Source organism: Myotis yumanensis, unplaced genomic scaffold (assembly GCF_028538775.1).
Source record: "Myotis yumanensis isolate MYYU_CA2020_CCGP unplaced genomic scaffold, mMyoYum1.0.hap1 SCAF_4, whole genome shotgun sequence".
In the NCBI taxonomy this organism is placed as follows: Eukaryota; Metazoa; Chordata; class Mammalia; order Chiroptera; family Vespertilionidae; genus Myotis; species Myotis yumanensis.
Genome location: NW_027223755.1, coordinates 39,311,795 through 39,336,397, shown reverse-complemented (window position 1 = coordinate 39,336,397; position 24,603 = coordinate 39,311,795). Strand labels below are relative to the sequence as shown.

The window sequence follows — 24,603 nt, the reverse complement described above, 5'->3', positions numbered from 1 at the left end:
CCTGGAGAGCTTGTTATGACACCGATTGTTCTGCCCCATCTCCACAGCATCTGGTTCCCTTGCTTGGAGTGGGTCCTGAGAGCTTGTCTTTCTGTCAAGTTCTCTGTGATGATAATGCTGCAAGTCTAGGAGAACTGGCGTCTAAGGTCAGCTTAAAATAGCAAACTAGTATTAATTTTATTCTTTGTCTTTCCTGTAGTATAATTTGGGTTGTCACTTTTAAAAAGAATTGGAGTTAATAAATTGGGACTGCTTTAAGGAGATTTAAAGTATTTTGTCCTCTGACAAAGCATAGTTGCAATGTTAAAACTACTGTAATGATTCATGCTAACAAAGTTAATGTTGTTTCTTTTTCTCCTCACTAGAATATGTATTGCTCTAGAATGAGAGCAAGTTTAAAACGAATAAAGCCACTTGTGGCTCTTGGAAGAAGTTACAGTTCCCTGCCAGGTAATACTGTTAGATTCTTCTCATTTTACTTACATTGCTTGCTTGCTTGCTTGCTTCTCTCTACCTCTTCCCTCTTCTTCTCCTTTCTTCCCTCCTTCTCTCCTTGACCCCTCCTCGTCCTCTCTCCCTTTCCTCCTCTTCCTTCTCCTTCTTTCTCCTCCCCTTCCCCAGTCTCTCTCTCATTTGTAAGCGTCTCCCTTATTAGGGGGCACCAACCATTTTGGAAATAGTGGCTCCTTTTACTTCTTGGCTATTGAGATTACTAGGAGTAGGGAGTATTCTGAGATGTCAGGAGGGAACACCAATAGACATTCATGCTCCTCATCTGCTGGTCATCCTAATAAGCTGAATGAAGGGAAGGGTTGAGTCAGCTTAAGTAGCTGGCTCAAAAGTTTAGCAGGTGAGTCTACTTGTAGAGTGCTCTTGCTGAAAATTGATTTTCTAGTACATTTCTGGTTTTTATACAAAAGTATTTTCTGTCAATAGAGCTTTACCAGAATAATTTATTTTGAAGGTTCTTGAGAAGTAGTTTGGTTAACTCTCTATCTGGGATAGTTTAGGGTAGCTAATAGGCTATTAAAAGCTGGGAGCCTGATACAACTTAACAAAAGGAAGATAAACAATCCATTCAAAAAAGGGCAAAGGACCTAAATAGACACTTTTTGAAAGAGGCCAAGAAACATATGAGAACGTGCTCAAACTCACTAATCATCTGAGAAATGCAAATCAAAATAACAATGAGGTACCATCTCACCCTTGTCAGAATGGCTATCATCAACAAATCAACAAATGACAAGTACTGGAGAGGATGTAGAGAAAAAGGAACACTTGTGCACTGCTGGTGGGAATGCAGACTGGTGCAGCCACTGTGGAAAACAGTATGGAGATTCCTCAAAAAATTAAAAATGGAACTCCCATTTGACCCAATAACCCCACTTCTAGGAATATATCCCAAGAAATCAGAAACACCAATCAGAAAGGATATATGCACCCCTATGTTCATAGCAGCACAATTCACCATAGCTAAGATTTGGAAACAGCCTAAATGCCCATCAGCAGATGAATGGATTAAAAAACTGGTACATCACAATGGAACACTATGCTGCTGTAAAAAAGAAGGAACTCTTACCATTTGCAGTAGCATGGATGGACCTGGAGAGCATTATGCTAAGTGAAATAAGCCAGTCAGAGAAAGATAAATGTCACATGATTTCACTCATTTGTGGAATATAATGAACAACATAAACTGATGAACAAAAATAGAGCCAGAGAAAAAAATATTTTAGAATATAATAGAAGTAATCCTGTTATTTGCAGATTTTTAATATTGCCTACAACTTTCGTGATATACTGTGTGTGTACAGTCTCAGTAATATTATATTTAAAATCATTTTTCTTGAAATATTAATGTTTATTGCATATAAGTGGCTAATTATTTTGTATCTACAATCTGGTAATAGATTTATTTTGTATGTTGAAAATAAAATAAAAATTCTATGAAAAAAATTAAAAATAGAAAAAATAAAAGCTGGGAGCCCAAGGAACTGACTGCTCCCAATTCTGAATGTTCTTCTTGTGTTTGATGTAAGCAAGCATATGGGAGACTTGATGAAACCAATTTCATTCTTTTGTTCTCATTACCCATCTTTGTCACGTGAGAAAAATAGAGTAAAAATACTGATTGTCTTTGTGACTTGTAAGGGCATGTGAATTTAATGGCCTGCATTATTGGTGTGAATCTAAGTTGCTGTATTTTGCTCATGCAAAATTATCTGTAGCAATACAGATTATCTTTCCATCTTCAAATCTCCATGAGGTTTCCAAAATATAATACAATTCTTATTATAGAAATTTGGGAAAACTGTTTTAAACAGCAGGAAGGTCTAGATTACATTTATAAATATAAGTGCATTGTTGTTTTAATGTTATCAATAAAATATAATATTTTGTAAATTGATTTTCTGGTACATTTCTGGTTAACATAGAGTTAAACAGAGTAAGTCATTATGGACTTTTTTATTCCAAAAATGCTACTTGGCCTTTTAGAAGTGTTAGATTATTATAGCTTCTGTTCAGTAGCACCTCCCAGCCTGACTCTAAAGGTATTTTGTCCTTGGGATTGCTGAAGGAAGGTAGTTCCAAGTTGTACAGAAATTCATCATCAGCTGTTATGAGGAGTGCTTATCTTTTCAAGTCTTGACAATGCAGGCTTATAGGACTGCATTTTATATTTTTCTTTAATTCAAGATATACTGCCTTAAGATAATTTTTATGAGCATTAATTCTTAATCTACAGCTCTATTATGGAATTGTAGGTATGGCAGAGATTGGGGTAAATCTATATTTTTCGAAGGATGTGATTTAGAAATTGATGTTTAAAAACTTTACGTTGTTTTATTGCATATATAGCCTTTCTTTAAAAATTTCAGGAAAATAATTTTTAGGTAAATGAGACTTCTATTTAGCTTAGATTTTACTTTAATTAGAATTACAGTATTTGCTTAAAATTAATTTCTTTCATCTGTAAATTAAAGGAAAATTTCCTAAACAGTTTAATTTTAAACCTTTTTTTCATTAGGTTTAATAGGAAATGATATCAAATCTCTTCGTTCCATCATCAATCCTCCTATAGCTAAGTAAGTATTGTCTTTTCATTGATATTGTCTTTTCCATAGGCTACCATGAAAAGTTACAGGTTTTTCTCATGGGCTTAATCAGCATTGTTAGTAAATGCTCTCATTTCTGTTACTTTTGCCCTACCTTATTATAAGTACATGTCATGTATCTTAGAAGCTATTTTCACAATTGAAAGGAAAAAAAATTTAATGTAGGAAGAGCACACTTTTCATAGAAATAAATATAAGATATTTATAAGATTGTAGTTAGTTCTTTTGACAGTTATTTTGTCAGAATACTGTGGTCGTGATATATTTTCTAGTTTATACACCAGCTTCAAAATTTGCACAGCATATTTGGGTTTTACAGTTTTAGTAATGTCCACCTGATAACACATGTCTTTTTTTTTCTCCCTTTTAAACAGAATCCGTAATATTGGAATTATGGCTCATATTGATGCAGGCAAAACTACCACCACAGAAAGAATATTGTACTATTCTGGATACACAAGATCACTGGGAGGTTAGAATGGATTCCTCCTCTCCCTATCCCCCATTAGCAAAAACATCATTGGAAAATATTTTGATTAAGAAGTCAACCCAGAAATCTTGAGTATGGCATGGAGGCACTATTATCTAAACCACAGCATACAAATAAGGTAGTTGCTACACCCACAAAAGGGTCTTTCTAGGTTCAACTAAATATTCAGACTCATGAGACTGTCTTAGGCCACAGTGTGGGCTACTGGCCTATTCAAGCTGTAGAGCAGAAACCATAACTTACCAGCAGACCAGCAAAAGGTGTTTCTTTTTTTTTTTTTTTTTTTTTTTTCTTTTTTTTTTTAAATTAAATCTTTATTGTTCAGATTATTACATTTGTTCCTCTTTTTTCCCCCCATAACTCCCCTCCTTCCAGCTCCCACCCCACCCTCCACCCTCACTCCCCACCCACTGTGTTCATCCATAGGTGCATGATTTTTGTCCAGTCACTTCCCGCATCTCCCACACCCCTTTTTCCCCCAAGAATAGTCAGTCTATTCCCTTTCGATGTCCCTGATTCTATTATAATCACCAGTTCATTCTGTACATCAGGTTATTTATTCACTTGATTCTTAGATTCATTTGTTGATAGATGCATGTTTGTTGTTCATAGTTTGTATCTTTACCTTTTTCTTCTTCTTCCTCTTCTTAAAGGATACCTTTCAGCATTTCATATAATACTGGTTTGGCGGTGATGAACTCCTTTAGCTTTTCCTTATCTGTGAAGCTCTTTATCTGACCTTCAATTCTGAATGATAGCTTTGCTGGATAAAGTAATCTTGGTTGTAGGTTCTTGGTATTCAGCACTTTGAATATTTCTTGCCATTCCCTTCTGGCCTGCAAAGTTTCTGTTGAGAAATCAGCTGACAGTCGTATGGGTATTCCCTTGTAGGTAATTGAGCCTCTTTCTCTTGCTGCTTTTAAGATTTTCTCTTTGTCTTTTGCTCTTGGCATTTTAATGATGATGTGTCTTGGTGTGGTCCTCTTTGGATTCCTTTTGTTTGGGGTTCTCTGCGCTTCTTGGACCTGTAAGTCCATTTCTTTCTCCAGATGGGGGAAGTTTTCTGCCATTATTTCTTGAAATAGGTTTTCAATATCTTGCTGTCTCTCATCTTCTGGCACTCCAATGACTCTGATATTAGACCGCTTAAAGCTGTCCCAGAGGCTCCTTACACTATCTTCACACTTTCGGATTCTTTTTTCATTTTGCTTTTCCAATTGGGTGTTTTTTGTCAAATCTTTGGTTTGATTATTGTACTCCTCTGGTCTGCTATTGGGTATAATATCCTTTATTTCAGTCCGTGTATGCTTACTTTCTAATTTCTTTATCGTAGCATCGAGGGTCTCATTAGTTTTCGTGAGGCTCTGCACAAATTTATGGCAAGCCCTCAAAATTGCGATTCTTAGCTCCATATCCTCCATTTCTGTCATGTTTTTTTGTCTCCGCATCTTTTATGCTTTCTTGGTGCACCCCCTTGTGGTCTCTGTGCGCAGTCTTGTTCTAGCCAAGCCTTAATTGTTGTAGTTAACACTAGAGGGATTTGACCACCAGGCCGACTGGCTGTAGGAATCAGCTGTGTGGAAAACGTCTGCCTTCTGGGGAGGCGCTAATCCAGCCTTTGCCTGAGGCGATCGGCAAATGGCTGTGCGCAGGCTTTGGGCAGGGCGGGATCAACAGGGCGGGCGGAGGGAGCAGTTATGGCCACGCTCAGTCCCGTTCCCAGAGGCCCTGCTTCTCAGAACCCCGGCAGCCGCTGCAAACCTCGGAGAGAAAGCTGCCCTCAGGTTCCAACTGATGCCGGATAATCCCGCTTCTCCCGTTTGAGTCTGGGTCCCTAGAGACTCGCCCGGATCTGGAGCCCAGAGTCTGAGACTCACTCCCGACAGAAAACGACAACCGCGCCCTCAGCCACCAGCCCGCTTTGCGCGCGCACCTCGGTACCTTTGTATTTTCCACACTGCGCCGCCTCTGAGCCTCGATTTGCTGTTCTCTTTCCTTCTAGTTGTCGAGTCTCTTTTCAGCCAGCCTTCCTGTGGTTCTGGGTGATGTCCGTTCAGTCTTTTAGTTGTATTTTTGAAATGGTTGTTTGCGGCAGCGGTCTCCGGGGTTTACCTACGCCGCCATCTTGGTCTCCTTCGATCAACTTTCTGTTACAGAACATTAACTTCTTATAGGGCCAGCCTGGCTTGGTGTGCCAGTTTCTTTTTTTTTTTATTTTTTTCTTAAGAATTTCTATGAGTTTATTTGAGCCAAACTGATGATGTACGCCAGGGAACAAGATCTCCAGGTGTTTCTTTTGTAGGAGTTCTAAAAGCAGCCTACATGGATATCTGGGAACTGTTGTCTTTGGCCAACAGTGATTGCTTAATTGCAAGGTAACAAGATTCATAGGAGCCACTCTGGCTTAGAAGACTTAATGCCCTTTAGAAATGAATCTCTCTTCTTACAGCTCCCTGGACTACCTTCAGGGATTCCCACAAGGGACATGCCATGGCCTACTCAGGGAAACCTAAAACTATGTATCTCCATCAGGTATATATACTTCATTTATAGTTCTTCCAATTCAGGTGTAGCTTACCAATCAAAATTTTTCCTAAAAGTTGTGTGCCTAGCTACATAGTTGACATACTTCTGTTTTCTAGAAGAAAAGAACCAAAAAGTTAACCAGAGGTCAAATTATCATGCAGAGAAATAAAGGATTTTGTTAATTTTCACTCCACAGTAGTAGTAGTCTTTACCTAAGTTTTGGATTTATTTTTTAATTAGAACGTGTCGAAAACTGTTGTTCTTGATCAGGCATTCACATTTCAAACCCCATGTAGCTTTTTTTGTTTTTACATAACCATGCCCTTACTCCACTCTGGAAATTAAGCTTCAACAAGTCTGGTATGGCCTGGATGTTCAGCAAGCCTGGCTCATACATTTATGATTGTTACGTTTCTCTGATGAATCAATCCTTTTATCATTATGAAGTGCCTTTCTTTATTACTGGTAAAACAATTTGTTTTGAAATTTACAATGGAGGTCATCAGGTCCATAATACCGGAAGTGGAAATGAGTATCTTTTTCCAAAGCTCTGCAGTGATATTGAAGTACACTGTATTGGGAGCCATTTCTCTGGATTCTTGTAATCTTTTCTCAGAGTGTATTTCAAATGAAGATTCCAATCCTCCTCAGTGTTCTTCTCCCACTGAGCCAAACTGGTCAAGGGTGGTTTGTCAATTTTATTCATCTTTTCAAAGAACCAGCTCTTTACTGCATCAATATTTCTATTTTTGTTCTCTGTTTCATTTACTTCTCTAGTTTTTATTATTTCCTTCCTTCTGACATTGGGCTTTTTTTTTTTTTTTTTTTTTAATTTACATTGGGCTTTGTTGTTCTTTTTCTAGTTCTTTTAGGTGGAATGTTAGTGGGGCTCTGGTGATGGCTGAGTCCACCATTCTTATGTGTTGTTTGTAGAGCGGGGTGGGTAGTGCTCTGGTGTGTTCTGAAGCTGGCCACCAGATGTGTTGGTTCTTGAAGCTCTTGGGAGAGACTTTGGTGCTGGACAAGGGCAGCTGCAGTTTGTGCCCAGGTTGGATCTACCTGGTAGGGGCTACAAACTAAGCTGTGGTTGGTTGGCATTTATCCTGGGCTTAGAGGCATTTTGGAGAGGCTGTGCTGTGAACCGAGGCTGTCTGCCATAGTCTGGGCTTAAGTCTGGGCTTGGGGCCCTTTGGTGGCCCTACGATGTGAGCTGAGGCCAGCTGCCACTTGTGCTGGGCTGTGGTCACTGAGTTGAAGCTGTGTTCCAAAGCAAGACTGGTCACTGTTTATGCCAGACTGTGGTCACCGGATGGGAGTTACAATGCAAGCTGAGAACAGTCACCAGTTGTGCCGGGCTTGGGGCCACTTAGCCAGAGGTTTAAGGCACACCAAGGCCAGCTGCTGCTTGTTTGGGGTTTTGGACCTTTGAGAGATTTTAGGAAAGTCTGCAGGTCGAACCAAGGCAGAACCACTTGTTTAAAAAAGCCGCTGGAAGAGGTTTGGTTGTGTGCACCAGTTGGGTGAGGCAGGTCTCAGGTAATCAGCAAGGCAGGGCAAGCCGTGGTAGCCAGGTTGATGGAGAGCACAGATACGGTTCCTGCCTGCGCTATACCTGCTGGTTGGGGGTGGGCTCAACAAAGAAACAGTGCGCCTGCCAGTGCTTGCATCTCCAAGAGCTTTCCAGACCCCTGCTCCTTCAGCCCTCACCCTAAAGCTAGCCAATTCAGTTCCTCCCAGGCGTTCCTGATGCTTTTCCAGCTGCTGCCCCTGTGTTGGAGCCCAGGGCAGATGAGTTTGTGAGTGAGTGAGTGGAAGTGGGCCCTTCAAGAGGACGCCTAGGTCTCCAGCTGTCCTCCACCTCACTTGGACACAGTCCCTGCTGGTTTTCACAGCTATAAGTGATGGGACCCCTATTGCTGGCACTGGAGCCCTGGGCTAGGGAGTTGTGTTCAGCTGGGACTCCTTGCTCCTCAGGGGGAACCACTTTGGGTGTGGGACCTGCCCATTCTGTGTCTTTCCCCACCCACTAGTCTCAACATGGCTTTATATCCTTAGTTATAGGGCTTCTCAATGATGGTTGTTCTAGAATTTAATTGTAATTTTGACGTCATGGAAAGAGGCAAACAGTATTTACCTACTCTGCCATCTTGACTGGAAGTCCTTTTTTTCATTTATTTTCCTGTATAAATTTAATCAGGATAAAATATATGTTAAGAATTTTAGGGCAGGGGTTTGGGGTGCTGGGTGAAAAAGGTGAGGGGATTAAGAAGTACAGATGGTACTTACAAAATAGTCACAGGATGTAAAGTACAGCAGAGGGAATGTAGCCAGTAATATTGTAATGACTGTGTATGGTGCCAGGTGGTACTGGAAAGAACGAGGGGGACACTTTGTGAAGTATATGATTGTCTAATCACTATGCTGTACACCTGAAACCAATACGAAAATAATACTGAATATAACTGTAATTTAAAAAATTAATGAATTTTGAAAAAATTCATTTATTTTTAATTAATTAATTTATTATACTGCAGATTACTTTTCAGTTATCAGGATGAACTTTATTCATGACTTTATGCTATAGAAGTTCTACCAAGACTTTATTTGGATTTGTATAAATAAATTCCTCCCACCCAATCCCACCCCCCTTTTTGAAACTTTAGTAATAAGAAGGGTTTATAAAGGATCACTTGGGAGGAATTTTTCTCTACAGTGTTCCATTTACTTAACACTTACTGAGCTAGGTACTTTATGTATATATAGTCTCGTTTCATTCTTGTAATACCCCAACAAGGTTGGCTTTATTAGCCTGATTTCACAAAATAGGTTAAGCAACTTGTTCAAGATCACAGAGGAGTAAGTGGTAAAGTTGGGATTTAAATTTGGGTCTGTCTGTGCACTTTCATTGCACTGCTCTGCCTTGGGTCAAGAGGTCAGGTGTGAGCAACATCAGATAAAGAAAACTAAAAGTTAAAAGTTAAACTTAACGTTAAAAAGTAAAAAGTTAAAAAATAAAAGTTAAACTAGGAAAAAATGAAAGAAGTTATGGTTCAGTAAAATTAAAATATTTAGTATATTTTAATCCCAATTGTTACAGAAAAATTATTTTTATGGGAAAATTGCTAATCATGCTGAAAGATCTTTTTCTAGAATAAGGATTTGTTTAGAGAAGGATTAAGGCAGTGGTTCTCAATCTTCTGGCCCTTTAAATACAGTTAGTTCCTCATGTTGTGACCCAACCATAAAATTATTTTTGTTGCTACTTCATAACTGTAATGTTGCTACTGTTATGAATCGTAATGTAAATATCTGATATGCAGGATGGTCTTAGGCGACCCCTGTGAAAGGGTCGTTCGACCGCCAAAGGGGTCGCGACCCACAGGTTGAGAACTGCTGGATTAAGGACTGTATATATTAAACCAAATATTTTATGAACAATTTTTAAAGCAAAATTAAATTGTTGGGTAGACATCAGATACCAAGAAAATGCTCTTGCGGTTAAGCTTAAGTATGTCATCTTTTTTCTGGTTAGATGTTGATGATGGAGACACAGTGACAGATTTCATGGCTCAAGAGCGAGAAAGAGGCATTACTATTCAATCAGCTGCTGTTACGTTTGATTGGAAGGGGTACAGAGTCAATCTAATTGATACACCAGGTATGGTGCTGTTCTAGCAGTGATGCTGTATCATTTCAGGGTTTTGTTTGTGTATGTGTTTTCTTAAATTGTAAAAAACCTATAAAATTTATCATCTTAACCATTTTTAAGTGTACGATTAAGTAGTGTTAAGTGTATTGATATTATTGTAAAACAGATCTTCAGAACTTTTTCATCTTTTTTTTATTAAATATATTTTATTGATTTTTCACAGAGAGGAAGGGAGAGGGATAGAGAGTTAGAAACATCGATGAGAGAGAAACATCGATCAGCTGCCTCCTGCACACTCCCCACTGGGGATGTGCCTGCAACCAAGATACATGCCCTTGACTGGAATTGAACCTGGGACCCTTGAGTCCGCAGGCTGATGCTCCATCCACTGAGCCAAACCGGTCAGGCAGAACTTTTTCATCTTGTAGAACTGAAACTCTGTACCCTTTAAACAATTATTCTTTTTTGTCTCCTACCACTCCTGGTGACCACCATTCTAATTCTATAGTTATGGAATTGACTACTTTACATACCTCATATTAGTAGAATCACTTAGCATAAAGTCCTTCAAGGTTCATTTATGCTGTGGCATATGATAGTATTTCCTTTCTTTTTAAGGCTGCATAGTATTCCATTGTACATAGATAACACATTTTATATATATACAAAATTTTGTATCTGTACCATTTATCCATCAGTGGACATAAAGGTTGCTGCCACCTCTTGGCTATTGTGAATAGTGCTGCTATGAACATAGGTGTGCAGATATCTTTTTTATACTCTCCTTTTGATTCTTTTAGATATATCCCCAAAGTGGGATTGCTGAGTAACACATTTGTTTGTGTGTTTTTGTTTTAAGGTTTTAAATGTTACATGTTTCATCTCTTTCTTAGGTCATGTGGACTTTACCTTGGAGGTTGAGCGCTGCCTGAGGGTGCTCGATGGTGCAGTGGCTGTGTTTGATGCCTCTGCCGGTGTAGAGGTAAAAAATCTGCCAAAGTAAAATAAAAATGGAACAGCATGATTTTTTTAAAAAGTAGAAGGTGTCAGATTTAGTTTACTATAACCCTTTATTTGGTAAGCTGATGTAAATCAAATTATAATTATAGGAAGTTGGAATTTAATATTGAGATGTGACTTCAGCTATTTCATAAAAAGGAAAGTATGTTTGCCTTTCTATAGGAAATATCAAAGTTAGTGTTGAATTGTGAAAGGTCTGAGATTCTACCTTATTTTTATGCTAACAAGTTAGCCTGCCATAGTTTTATGGATTTTGGCAGAATATACAAGACTCCTGAGTTAGAGACAAAAGACTTTATTAGTCACAGAAATAGCAATAGCCAGAATATCAGCACTTTCTTGTGCTGGTACCCCAAGCCCTAAGTCCCAGAGGGTGACCAAAGGGAGTCAGGTGACAGCTGCACCACAGAGGAACCTGTGCTTGGAAAATGCAGCTATATTACCATGGGCAGTAAGCATACCTGCTCTTAGCTCTGGAGAGAGACATTCCTTCCAGGGTTGTAAGCAAACCTGCCTTTTGCTCTGGAGGGAGACACTGTTTCTATCATTCTAATGTTCATTATACAAACATCCTTGAAAATCTAGTTTAGAACAAAAACCGTCAGTGCCGCTCCTAACAAAAATGCAGAAATGTGAGAGGCCCATGAAGAATTGTCTCCCAAAAGTTAATATAAAACTTCTTGACTAAGTCTTGAAAATGGACTTAAATTATTGCTACTGGGATCAGTTAAGCTATCTTTAGCTGGTACCTCATTTGTCTTATAATCTCAAGAATGGTTATATGTTGAAATCACATTGGTTTTTCTAATCTTAAAATTACTAAAAATAGTACAATGAAGTGATCAAAATTAACATCCTTAAAAATTGAACAAATTGCCCGGCCAGCATAGCTCAGTGGTTGAGTGTCAACCTATAAACCAGGAGATCAGGGTTCGATTCCCAGTCAGGGCACATGCCTGAGTTGCAGGATCGTTCCCCTGTGTGGGCATACAGGAGGCAGCCGATCAATGATTCTCTCTCATCATTGATATTTCTATCTCTCTCTCCCTCTCCCTACCTCTCTGAAATCAATAAAAAAGTATTTTTAAAAATTGGACAAATTGACACCAAGGGAGAGAGCTTGAATTTTAGCTTGGATCCAAAAAAAAAAAAAAAAAATTACAAAGGACATCATTTAGAAATTTGAACATGGAGTATATGTATTGTGTCAACTTAAATTCTTCTGAGTGTGATCATTATAATTGGTTATGTTAGAGAATGTCTTGTCTTAGGAAATATATGCTAAAGTATTAGAAATGAAGTGCCATGATATCTACAACTTGCTCTCATGGTTCAGCTCCCATTCTCTCTTGCACTCTCTCTCTCTCTCTCGTTAACTTCCAGGTATTAATTCTCTTTGTGTGGTAACCTAGGTCACCCAAAGCATTATTCTAAGTTTGAAACTTACTTTTTTTCATCACACTTCCTTACATTCTTAGCTATGTTAACCTGATAAGAGTCTCGAAGTGTAAGTGCAGTGGCAATAATTCCATGCTAGAATAAGGCCCATTTCCATGTTATAATAGAGTCTTGGATCTCTATTCCATGTGTAGTAACAGTTATTTTTTCCCACATGTGCTCTTTGCTTTAGGCACAAACCCTCACAGTATGGAGGCAGGCTGATAAACACAAAATACCTCGAATCTGTTTTTTAAACAAGATGGACAAAACTGGAGCAAGGTATTTGTTTAAAATTTGTTTAAAGTATATTTCTTTGGCTTATTAAAGTAAGAATTCAATTTGAGCTTCTAATGGACTGTAACTTAAATTTAGAAATACCTATTCCTTATAGAGTATAAATATTCCATGAAATCTATTCAGTCCCTTTAAAAAGAAGTGAAAGCCGCTAATTCACATATTAAGTAATACTGTGAGATTAATACAGAGCTCATAGATGATGAACCATCCTGATTCTAATGTAGGGAGACTGTATTTTCTAGGATCCTGACAGTGATGTCTTGCTGATTCCATTGGTTCTATTTAGAGCTGTATGGTATAGTCCCTGTATGTACTGCTGAAGGTTATGGTGCTCCCTGTCTTTGTTAAAGGTAGAGGTTAGTAAATTGTTTCTTGTAGTTGCCTCAAAGAACAGCGTTCTTCCTTGTCCCCTGATTTTCTTTGGCTCCTACTGGGTAATATGCTCTCCATTGAAGGGAACTGGGAGAGGATAATTAGATGTTTAAGACCTGCGTATAGTGCAAAGAGTGAATGCTGAAATGTTGTGATAATGCTCGGAGACTTACAAAGTGGTAATCCAAAATGATACATTATTCTGGGGACAGAATTCAGAATTCAGAGAATCAAGAATATATGAAGGATTTGGAGAAATTGTAAAAGGGAGACAATCAAGAATATAAAGGATTCTAGGGAAATCTGACAGGGAGAGATGCTGGTCTCTGATGTGAGAGTGGCAGAAACAAAACAAACTATTTCTTCCTAAAACGACACAGTATGCTCTGTTTATGTAACTCTTGAAGGATTTCTAAAGGCTGTTGGTTTAAAGGACTTTTGTCTCGATTAGTAAAAGTACAACCTTCAAAATGTGTGAGGCTTAAGTTCTGACCCTTTTCTCTTTGGAGGGCCTTGAGGTAGATGCCTTTACTGACTTATAGCACCTGTGATGATGGGGAGGAAAGTGACTGGATACTAGGTTGGTTGTCAAAGACATTGGGACCAGAATAAGTTAGCGCATGTGCCAAAGATGACATGTGTGCTATAGGTAGCCAACCCCACTGTTAGCACAGAAATGAACAGCATAGCAGCTAACATTAAGAATACCTGAGATAGAGAGAATCGAAGATGGCGGCATAGGTAAACACCGGAGATTGCCGCCGTGGACAACCACTTCAAAAATACAACTAAAAGTCGGAGCGGACATCAACCAGAACCACGGGAAGGCTGGCTGAGGAGAGTCTCTTCAACTAGAAGCAAAAACAACAGCATTCCGACGCTCAGTGGAGGCGCAGTGTGGAAAATTTAAAGGTACGGCGGTGCGGTGGTGAGGGTGCGCGCGCAAAGCGGGCTGGCGGCTGAGGGCGAGATTGTCGTTTTCAATCAGGAGCGAGTCTCAGACTCTGGGCTACAGATCCGAGCGAGTCTCTAGGGACCCAGACTCAAATGGGAGAAGCGGGACTGTCTGGCTACGGCCCCTCCGAGGTTTGCAGCGATTGCTGGGACAGAGAGGCAGAGCCCCTGGGGACGGACTGAGAGCGGCCATAGCTGCTCCCTCCCCCCGCCCTGTTGAGCCCGCCCCGCCCAAACCCTGCGCACAGCCATTTGCCGATCGCCTCAGGCAAGGGCTGGACTAGCGCCTCCCCTGAGGACTGAAGTTTTCCCACAGCTGATTTCCACAGCCAGTCGGCCTGGTGGTCAAATCCCTCTAGTGTTAACTACAACAATTAAGGCTTGGCTAGAACAAGACTGCGCACAGAGACCACAAGGGGGTGCACCAAGAAAGCATAAAAGATGCGGAGACAAAAAAACATGACAGAAATGGAGGATATGGAGCTAAGAATCGCAATTTTGAGGGCTTGCCATAAATTTGTGCAGAGCCTCACGAAAACTAATGAGACCCTCGATGCTACGATAAAGAAATTAGAAAGTAAGCATACACGGACTGAAATAAAGAATATTATACCCAATAGCAGACCAGAGGAGCACAAGAATCAAACCAAAGATTTGACAAAAAACACCCAATTGGAAAAGCAAAATGAAAAAAGAATCCGAAAGTGTGAAGATAGTGTAAGGAGCCTCTGGGACAGCTTTAAGCGGTCTAATATCAGAGTCATTGGAGTGCCAGAAGATGAGAGACAGCAAGATATTGAAAACCTATTTCAAGAAATAATGGCAGAAAACTTCCCCCACCTGGAGAAAGAAATGGACTTACAGGTCCAAGAAGCGCAGAGAACCCCAAACAAAAGGAATCCAAAGAGGACCACACCAAGACACATCATCATTAAAATGCCAAGAGCAAAAGACAAAGAGAAAATCTTAAAAGCAGCAAGAGAAAGAGGCTCAATTACCTACAAGGGAATACCCATACGACTGTCAGCTGATTTCTCAACAGAAACTTTGCAGGCCAGAAGGGAATGGCAAGAAATATTCAAAGTGCTGAATACCAAGAACCTACAACCAAGATTACTTTATCCAGCAAAGCTATCATTCAGAATTGAAGGTCAGATAAAGAGCTTCACAGATAAGGAAAAACTAAAGGAGTTCATCACCGCCAAACCAGTATTATATGAAATGCTGAAAGGTATCCTTTAAGAAGAGGAAGAAGAAGAAAAAGGTAAAGATACAAATTATGAACAACAAATATGCATCTATCAACAAATGAATCTAAGAATCAAGTGAATAAATAACCTGATGTACAGAATGAACTGGTGACTATAATGAATCAGGGACATAGAAAGGGAATGGACTGACTATTCTTGGGGGAAAAGGGGTGTGGGAGATGCGGGAAGTGACTGGACAAAAATCATGCACCTATGGATGAACTCAGTGGGTGGGGAGTGAGGGTGGAGGGTGGGGTGGGAGCTGGAAGGAGGGGAGTTATGGGGGGAAAAAAGAGGAACAAATGTAATAATCTGAACAATAAAGATTTATTAAAAAAAAAAATCCAAAAAAAAAAAAAAAAGAATACCTGAGATAAAAGTATAGAAAGGCTGGCTTTTGGAAGAAAGCTGGTAGCCGTGTGTAATAGTAAATGCAGTTATTAGAAGAATCCTTGACTTGTAATAACAAATCTTGCATTTGAATCCTAACTGAAATTTATTATCTGTGATCTTGATCAATTCAGGTAACCTTAACCTCAAATTTTAGTTAAGGTGAAGTTAACAAAAATAATACCTTAAATACCTATGTGGCAGGATTCTGGTAGATATTCAATTACTATTTATCTGGAATTGACATTAAAATTTTTTTCAAAATGTCTTATGGAAACTGAAGTGATGAACATTAGAAGCCATGAAAAGGGTTATACTTTTAGAGAACATTCTTAAACTTATTTTTAAAACTTTAACATTTTTAACTACTGTATAATTATTTTGCTTTCTACAGTTTTAATTATGCAGTTGAAAGCATCAGAGAGAAGTTGAAGGCAAAGCCTTTGCTTTTACAGGTTGGTTGATTAATATTTGGTTAATCAATAGTAACAACTCCTCAGTTTCCTCATCAGTTTATTTTATTGTGACATACACATTTCTGAAGCTACTTTAAATCATTTTTGGAAGAAATTGGAATATAAATTATAAAATAGGTAAGATTGTGGTAATAATAATGGACATTTGGGGGAAAGTGGGGAAAGATAAGATTTATCACCAATGCCATTCTAATTGAGTGACCATTTAATAATGTTAATTTTGCTCTGATTTATAGTTACCAATTGGTGAAGCCAAAACTTTCAAAGGAGTGGTGGATGTAGTAAATAAAGAAAAACTTCTTTGGAATCCCAATTCAGATGATGGAAAAGACTTTGAGAGAAAACCCCTCTTGGAAAAGAGTGATCCTAAATTGCTGAAGGAGGCTACTGAAGCAAGGAATGCCTTAATTGAACAAGTAAAATAATACTTTGAGTTTAAAGTTGCATAAATATTTATAAATTCTAAAAAATATTTTATTGTGAAATTTAATATAAAATTACATTTGGAAAATATAAGATACAAGAATAATGAAATGAACACCACCCGGCTTAAGAAATAGAATACTAGCAATACTCTTGAATCTCCATGTGCCACTTACTGTTCATCTCTCCCCCTTCCACTAATTATCTGTTTTCCCAACCACTGTATTGATTATAGAGTTTATCTTTCATTTGCTTTTTTTTTTTAATGGTTTACCACAAATGTATGCATCCTTAAAGCTGGGGTAGCTTAGTGGTTGAGTGTTGAACTATGATCAGGAGGTCACGGTTGGATTCCCAGTCAGGGCACATGCCTGGGTGTGGGCTCCATCCCCAAGTAGGGAGTGTGCAGGAGGCAGCCAATCAATGATTTTCTCTCATCATTGATGCTTTTATCTCTATCCCTCTCCCTTCCTCTCTAAAGTCAATAAAAATATAAAACAGAAGAACATAGTTTTTCGTGGTTTTGAACTTTATATAAATGGAATGATACTGCCGAGACCGGTTTGGCTCAGTGGATGGAGCGTCGGCCTGCGGACTGAAAGGTCACAGGTTCGATTCCGGTCAAGGGCATGTGCCTGGGTTGCGGGCACATCCCCAGTGGGAGATGTGCAGGAGGCGGCTGATCGATGTTTCTCTCTCATCGATGTTTCTAACTCTCTATCTCTCTCCCTTCCTCTCTGTAAAAAATCAATTAAAAAAAAAAAAATGGAATGATACTTTTTGTATTTGATTACATTGTTCAACATTGTGTTGGAGATACTTCCATGTTGTTACATGTGATTATACTTTACTCATTTTCAGTCTTATATAGTGTGCCAATATATGATTATACCATAATTTATTATCTGTTTTCCTGTGGATAAGCTTTGAGGTTGTTACCTTTTTTTTTGCTGTTACAAACAGTGTTGCTATGAACATTTTTGTATGTATGTCCTGTGCACATATGTAAGAATTTGTTTAGAGTGAAACCTAGGAGTGGAATTGCCAGGTCAAAAGGTATATCCGTCTTTTACTTGACCAGATGTCAAATTATTTAGAAAATTTTAAAACCATGAATTTTATAGTTGATATATAATTTTAGACCTCATGTCACCCTTAAAATTTAAAAGAAAATAGTAATGTTATTATTTGTAATATTTATATGATATTGTTAGTTTAAAAAACAATAAGTAAAACATATCTTAAATAAACTCCCTGAATTTTATGGTAAAGAAGAACATTTGAGTCTGAACTCCTTGATTTTCTTTTAAATTAAACTGGTCAAAATTATAATTAATTATTTTCATTCATCTTTTGTATGAAGTTATTTTTGAAGTAATTCTTTCCATTATATAGTAATTTTCAACTTTAATATGAACATGATAATGGTCATTGTTAATTTTATTATTGGATAATATTTATTGAAGACTCATGATCTAACTTAAGTGCTTTACATATATTATTTAATCCTCAGAACAGCGTATATTATCCCCATTTTACAGATGAGTAAACAGAGGCTTACGATGGTAAAATAAGTTGTCATATAGCTAATAAATAGCAGAGCTGGGATCTGAACCCAAATCTGTTAAAAGCTAGAGCTCATACTGCTTCTCTAATTTGGGCGGGGGGGGGGGTGGCACATAAAAAGGGTAAAAGTGGAATTGACATTTATTAATCAATAATTGGGTACATAATTGGTTCTCCTTTGAGGTTTTATTTTGTTTTATATAAGAGGGCTATCAGGATAAACCTAAGGAGGATTTTATAATCTAATTGAGATACCAACATAAACTTGCATATGCTCCTAGGACATTAAAGACTCAAATTTTCTATCAGTAGGTAATAAAGAGCTAATTGTAAGGAATGCATACATATGTGTAGAATTAGAGATAACACCACATCACACCTGTTAGGATGGCTTCTATCAAAAAACAAAATAACTTGTAAGGATGTGGAAAAGTTGTAACCCCAGGCATTGCTGGTGGGAATGAAAATGGTCCAGCCATTGTGCAAAACAGTATAGTGGTTCCTCAGAAAATTGAAAATAGAATTAACATATGATCTAGCAATTCCACTTCTGGGTTTATATCCGAAAGAATTGAAAGCAGGGTTTCAAAGAGATATTTGTACATCCTTGTTCATAGCAGCGTTATTTATAACGGCCAAAAGGTGGAAGGTATTTATCAACAGATGGATGGATAAGTAAAATGTGGTATATACACACAACAGGATAGCAGTCAGTGTTATAATGGAAGGAAATTCTGACATGATACATTATTAATGAACCTTGAGGACATTAAACTTGCTATTTGAAATAAGCCAATCACAGAAGGATAAATACTGTATGATTCCATTTATATGAGATAGCTCTAGTAGTTTGCTACATTTTTACAGTAGTTGGCTATTAAAGGCTGCTTTCTCCTCAAATTTGCAAGTTTTATTCCTTTATATTATTATAATTTTTTGAAACTTTTATTAATTTTATTGTCAGCTAAATTCTATTTTATAATGCAAATGATTATGAAAAGGACATGAATTAGAAAAATGCATTTTTATTATTGAAATTATGTCTACTATCCCAATTTAAATGTATTTCCTCAGTGGAGGATTAGTTACAATAAGATTAGTTCTTTTAGTGTGACTTTCTCAGAAGATCTTATGAACATTCAGAATATTAGAGGAGTACCAAATAAAACTTTGTTGTGAACTAACACCCCCAAATTTAGCTAAAAACAGCAATCCATTGTATATGTTATCATTGACTATTAATTGTGCATTTTCTTTTGAACACTGAGTAGATAGCAGTTTAATGTTATGCTTAATCTGGCTCAGGCTTCCCATGAATTTAGAAAACTCATAATAGCATGTCTTCAATTTTCAGTCTCCTTTCCTTTGAAAAAAAACTCTCTTTTAGAAGATAGGAAGACGTCCTTGGCCTGGATAAATTAGATCATGGAGCTGTCTTGAAATATTTGGATAATGTATATTTAGAGTATTTGGCTTAAATTAATAGTTGGACAACAAATACAAGTTATAGAACTAAAGCCTTTCTTTATAGATTGCAGATTTGGATGATGCATTTGCTGACTTGGTTTTAGGAGAATTTAGTGAAAATTTTGATTTGCTCCCAGCTGAAAAGGTAAATTTTATTATTTATTTACTTTGACCAAGTTTTATTAATTGGATGTACTTTGCTTTTTGTGTTTGTGTTGTTTTTGTTTTTCTAACTTTGCATAGCATTGGAAACTATGCTGACTTAAACAAAAATTAGAAGAACATTGAGATAAAGCCACTACAAATACAGCTACTTAATAATGGTGTGATTAACTATTTTTGGTTATATTTTACAAAATTAGAAGTGGAATCTTTTTTACTTGTATTGAATTAGGAGAAGTTAATTGTTCATTCTCAACCTTTTCTCTTCACTGTAACCATTTCTCTAAGTATTTTTAGGGAAATCAGAGGTTGAAATTTTTTATTTAAAATTTCCTGGTTTTTCAATCTACAATAATCATTTTAATTGGAATATTTTTTCTGAATCTCCTTTAATTTTTAGTGGAAACTCATTAAAGGTCTTTTTTTTGTTTTGTTTTGTTTTGAAAAACATTAAACCAGAGACGAGGCAAGTAAAGTATAGATAATAATTTGATTATTACAGACTTCTTTAAGGCATTCCTGTTTTTCTGTGTTGTTGTTTTTTTTCCTGCCAGGACTCTTCCCCCATTAATTTGGCAAACTTACTCTTTATTTTCCTTGATGAAACATAAGAGTTACTAAAGAAAGTGTTTTTAAGTGGTAATATGTATAGTGGGATCCAAGATGAGCCCAGCAAATTCACTTAGTTATTGTCCCCAAAAAGAATGAGAGAAAAACACAAGATCTATAGATTAATTTTGAGCCATTTGAAATTACTTGAGGTAGAAAAAAAATTTTTCTTTTGAATGAAATGCCATAATTTTGACAGTATTTTATTGGTTAGTATTTGAGTGCTTAAGTGTGTTATTTTGCCCTACAGTCACATAACATGACTTCTGTTTTCAAAGAGTTTACAGTCTAAAGTAGAATTGACCCACCATTTCTCTTATCAGTAGCTTGCAGGTACACCCAAGTTTTTCTTGGTTTTTGAGGTCTTTCAAAAATTTCTTTCTACTTTGATTTCTCATTTTCTTTTTGGATTTTATTTAATATGGATCTATGTCATTTGAAAAAATAGTTACTCATGTTTATATTTTTAATTTCTTACCAGCTTATTAGATTATCAAGGTAAAATCACAAATATATGAACTCATCTATTCAATAAATATTTTTAAATACCTACTTTGTTTTAAGCACTTTCTAGTTTCTGGGATTTAGCAGTGTTTTCATTGAACCTTACTATAATTCTTATAAATTTTACATTTAATAGAAGGGGAGATGGACAATAAACTAATAAATATGTATCTAATATACCAGATAGTAATCAATATTATAAAGAAAAACAAAGAATAAGGCCATAAAGAATGATGGACGTATGTTTTAGGTGGTTGGTTAGGGAAAACATCTAATTCTGAACTATTTTGGTTGAGACAAGTATACTGCATATATGTGCCAAATACTTATTTATACCTTTGCTTTCTAGCTACAGACTGCAATACACAGAGTAACACTTGCTCAGACAGCAGTACCTGTGCTTTGTGGAAGTGCCCTGAAAAACAAAGGGGTCCAGCCCTTGTTAGATGCTATTACTATGTACTTGCCTTCACCTGAAGAGCGCAACTATGAATTTCTGTAAGTATGCAGGTATATAGATTAAAATCTATAGCCTCGAATCACCACTTTTTAATAACATTGGTGAAAAATATCACTGTAAATCATATAATATAGTGTTATAATAATTTTCACTTGGAAGGGACATTTGTTATTTCTTGTAATCTGCTGTGTTTATAGATGGAGCTAAGAACGTGGATTTATTGCTGTGTAAACATATGTTGGCCCTGCCAACTTAGTTTTTTTTTTTGTTTTTTTGTTTAAAGGTAGTATACTGGGAACGTCTGATAAATATATTTATATCTATTCTAGATTTCGACATTTTTCAAAAGCTCAAAATACTTTGTGGTTATAAAGAAAGATCATTGTTTGACTCCTGTTGCCACTAACAACTTTGTACTTACTAATAAATCCTCTAAAATCTGAGTGTTGTGTAAAATGGCAGGTGAAACTGGACTTTAATAAGTTTAACTAGGAAATGAACCACTTTTCATATCTCTCAATTGGAGAGGCATTACATCGAAGTGATTGTGAGCATGGACTGTGTTCTACCTGGATTTAAATTCCACCTCTTCCAAGTTGCTTAACCTCTTATCTGTGAAATGCAGAGAGTAGGGCCTATCTCAGAGGATTGTTACAAGAATCAAATGAGTTAATGTTTAAAAAGTACGTGGAACAGTGCCTAGTGTAAGCTTTCTATATAAGGATTTATTGAATAAAGTTAAAAACTGGAGGGATCAGATTGGAGAATTTCTGTAATAGAAATGTCTAACCTACTTTGAGCCATGGACTCCTTTGAAAGTAATGAAAATAGAGAGCTTTTCCTAAGAAAAATGTACTTGTACACAAAATCCTATCAGTGCACACCAACTTAAGGACATTATTCTGTAAGAATGCTGGCTTATAAACAAGTTCAGATTTGCAGTATATGTTTATATGGTTATGTGACTGGAGAAAAAATGGAAGGAGAGTGTACAAACAGTAATTGGAAAGTACTTACCTATTTACTCTGTGCAGGTTTTTTTGAGAAAGTGCTGTGATTTTCCTCGGAATATTTTTTTGAGGAGGAAACTCTTGGTTATGGAATTATTTGCAAATTGAGGTAATATTTGGAAGAGACCCCATTGTTTTTAGTTTTGAGGAATTAATTCAGTGGAGGAAGTGGGGTAGTGACATTGTTTAGTCAGTCTGGGCAGCTAAACTAGAAGATGTGAAGGCTCTTTGGAGGACATGAAGATTAAGTTTGTGCAGCGATTATGATCTGATCTGGATAAATATATTGGAAGTGTATTTTAAAGGCTTTTTGGAATGTCTCCTTAACTTTTACAGGCAGTGGTATAAGGGTGACTTATGTGCACTGGCGTTTAAAGTTCTCCATGACAAGCAGCGGGGACCGCTGGTGTTCATGCGCATTTACTCAGGCACGATAAAACCCCAGTTGGCCGTCCATAATATTAATGGGAACTGCACGTAAGTAGAAGCTTAGATTATTTTCTAAAACTGTACTTGTTTCTTTAAAAATACTTCTACTAATATAAATCATGGCTTTACAGGGAGAGAATAAGTCGTCTGCTTTTGCCATTTGCTGACCAACATGTAGAAATCCCTTCACTGACTGCTGGTAACATTGCTTTGACTGTTGGACTTAAACATGTAAGTGATGAAATGGTTTCTCTAGGAATTGGGTGGAGGGGGACTATAGGGAGAAAAGGGGGAGACATCTGTAATATTCTCAGCAATAAAAATTTTTGAAAGTAGGTATTTTATAATAGCAAAACCCCCATAAATCTAAATGTCCATTAGTAGTAGTGGAATAATGAATATTGTGTAGCATAGTTATTAAATGGTTGACTCTTATACATTTAATAGAAAGAAAGGAAATTGCAGCAAACTATTAACGGTATGGATTGTATTCATATAAAGTTCAAATCCAAGTAAAATAATATACTATCCATGTATGCATACATACATTTTAAGATTATATAAACATTGTTATTGCTATTGGATTTTTTTCTTATTTTGATCACTGCACACAATTTCATCTAACCTTATAACCGATGAGGTATTAACTTAGGATATTTTGACAATGAAGTCTCCATGAGGGCAAGGATTTTTGTCTTTTTCTCTGTTCTTAGTCCTTAGACCAGTGAATTTAGGCACTCCATGACTTTTATAGGATGAAAATATGTGATCTGTCTATATATGCTTTTGATGGGTTAAAACTAAGGACATTTCACTTTTATATGTATTAAATCAAGTACAGTTACTCATGAAACTTTGGTATATTTGGCATTTAGGATAAAACATTGTTACTTTTAACATTTTAAACTCTTTATGAAATTGCAAGATGTAAAATCCTTTATAGAAAATTCCCATGGTCCGGAAATTGGACTTCTAGCATCACAGTGGCTTCTCTGTCTATCTGAAGGCAGAACTTGTATGTATTTGAGAGAGTTACAGAAATCTGGGCTAGTGTTCAGTAGGAATATCTTTACAGAGACAAAAACCGGCACAAAACTCCCTAATAGGTAAGTTTAAAAGTAAAATTATAGTTTTAAAAAATAACTGAAGTCTACAAGGAAGCTACTGTCACTTTTGCATGGTCAAGGGTATTCTGTTTAATTGCATACTTTAGTTAATAAAGAATTAACTAAAGGATTTTGTAAAATAGAAATAAATTTTTACTGGTGGTAAAACACAGTAATGGACTTCTACCTCACTTGTCTACATATGATTGAAAATTTAGGAAAGTACATTTGTTTTGTCAAATGAATTTTGGATATATATTGTGGGTGTGTTGTGTTATTGTTAGACTTATTACAGCAGTATTTTGGATAGAATTCTTACACAGGTTAAATTAGATTTACCTGTGCAAAGTTATAATGAGTTTTAGGAATTTGTCTCTCTTTTAAGTACTCATGAAAATAAAGTGCCACATTAAATTTTTTCTTATTTCGTGAATCTTGGTAGAAGCTGAGTGCTTGCTTGCAGCTGGTTTTATTCCAAGGCATCTTCTTTGTTTGCAGACGGCCACTGGAGATACCATTGTCTCATCCAAGTCCAGCGCACTAGCTGCAACTCGTCGAGCTGAAAGGGAGGGAGAAAAGAAGCAGAGACACAACAGTGAAACAGAGAAACTTTTATTGGCTGGGGTGGAGATTCCAGAACCTGTTTTCTTCTGTACCATAGAACCCCCTTCGGTAGCTAAGCAGCCAGGTACAAATAGTGTTGGTGTATTAATTAATGAATGCCCTGATAATTTAGATAAAATAGTTTAATTTTATCAGCATTTATTGGTAAGTATTTCTTGTGATTGGCCTAGCTTTTTATTTAAAATGTTTTGATTTTTACAAACTCCTTCTATTTTTTCTTTTCTTATATCTTGGCCATTTTTTTTCATATCATATTCTTAGTC

The 24,603-nt window shown here is 36.8% G+C and overlaps 1 protein-coding gene across 6 annotated transcripts in view; it reads left to right on the top strand.

Moving 5' to 3' along the window:
- GFM2 (GTP dependent ribosome recycling factor mitochondrial 2) overlaps positions 1-24,603 on the top strand; it is a 63,410-nt gene that overhangs the window by 3,981 nt on the left and 34,826 nt on the right. For 4 of the 6 annotated variants that reach the window (XR_011471177.1, XR_011471178.1, XM_070412185.1 and 1 more), the window contains exons 3-15: positions 366-450; positions 3,029-3,086; positions 3,491-3,588; positions 9,665-9,790; positions 10,675-10,763; positions 12,432-12,520; positions 15,899-15,959; positions 16,217-16,396; positions 19,501-19,581; positions 21,061-21,209; positions 22,518-22,658; positions 22,742-22,841; positions 24,215-24,404. Coding sequence is in view for 2 of the 6 variants with exons in the window: in XM_070412185.1 (XP_070268286.1) it covers positions 366-450; positions 3,029-3,086; positions 3,491-3,588; positions 9,665-9,790; positions 10,675-10,763; positions 12,432-12,520; positions 15,899-15,959; positions 16,217-16,396; positions 19,501-19,581; positions 21,061-21,209; positions 22,518-22,658; positions 22,742-22,841; positions 24,215-24,404 (1,447 nt within the window). In the remaining 4 variants the exon portion in view is untranslated. The other 2 variants (XR_011471179.1, XR_011471180.1) reach the window with 2 other exon arrangements.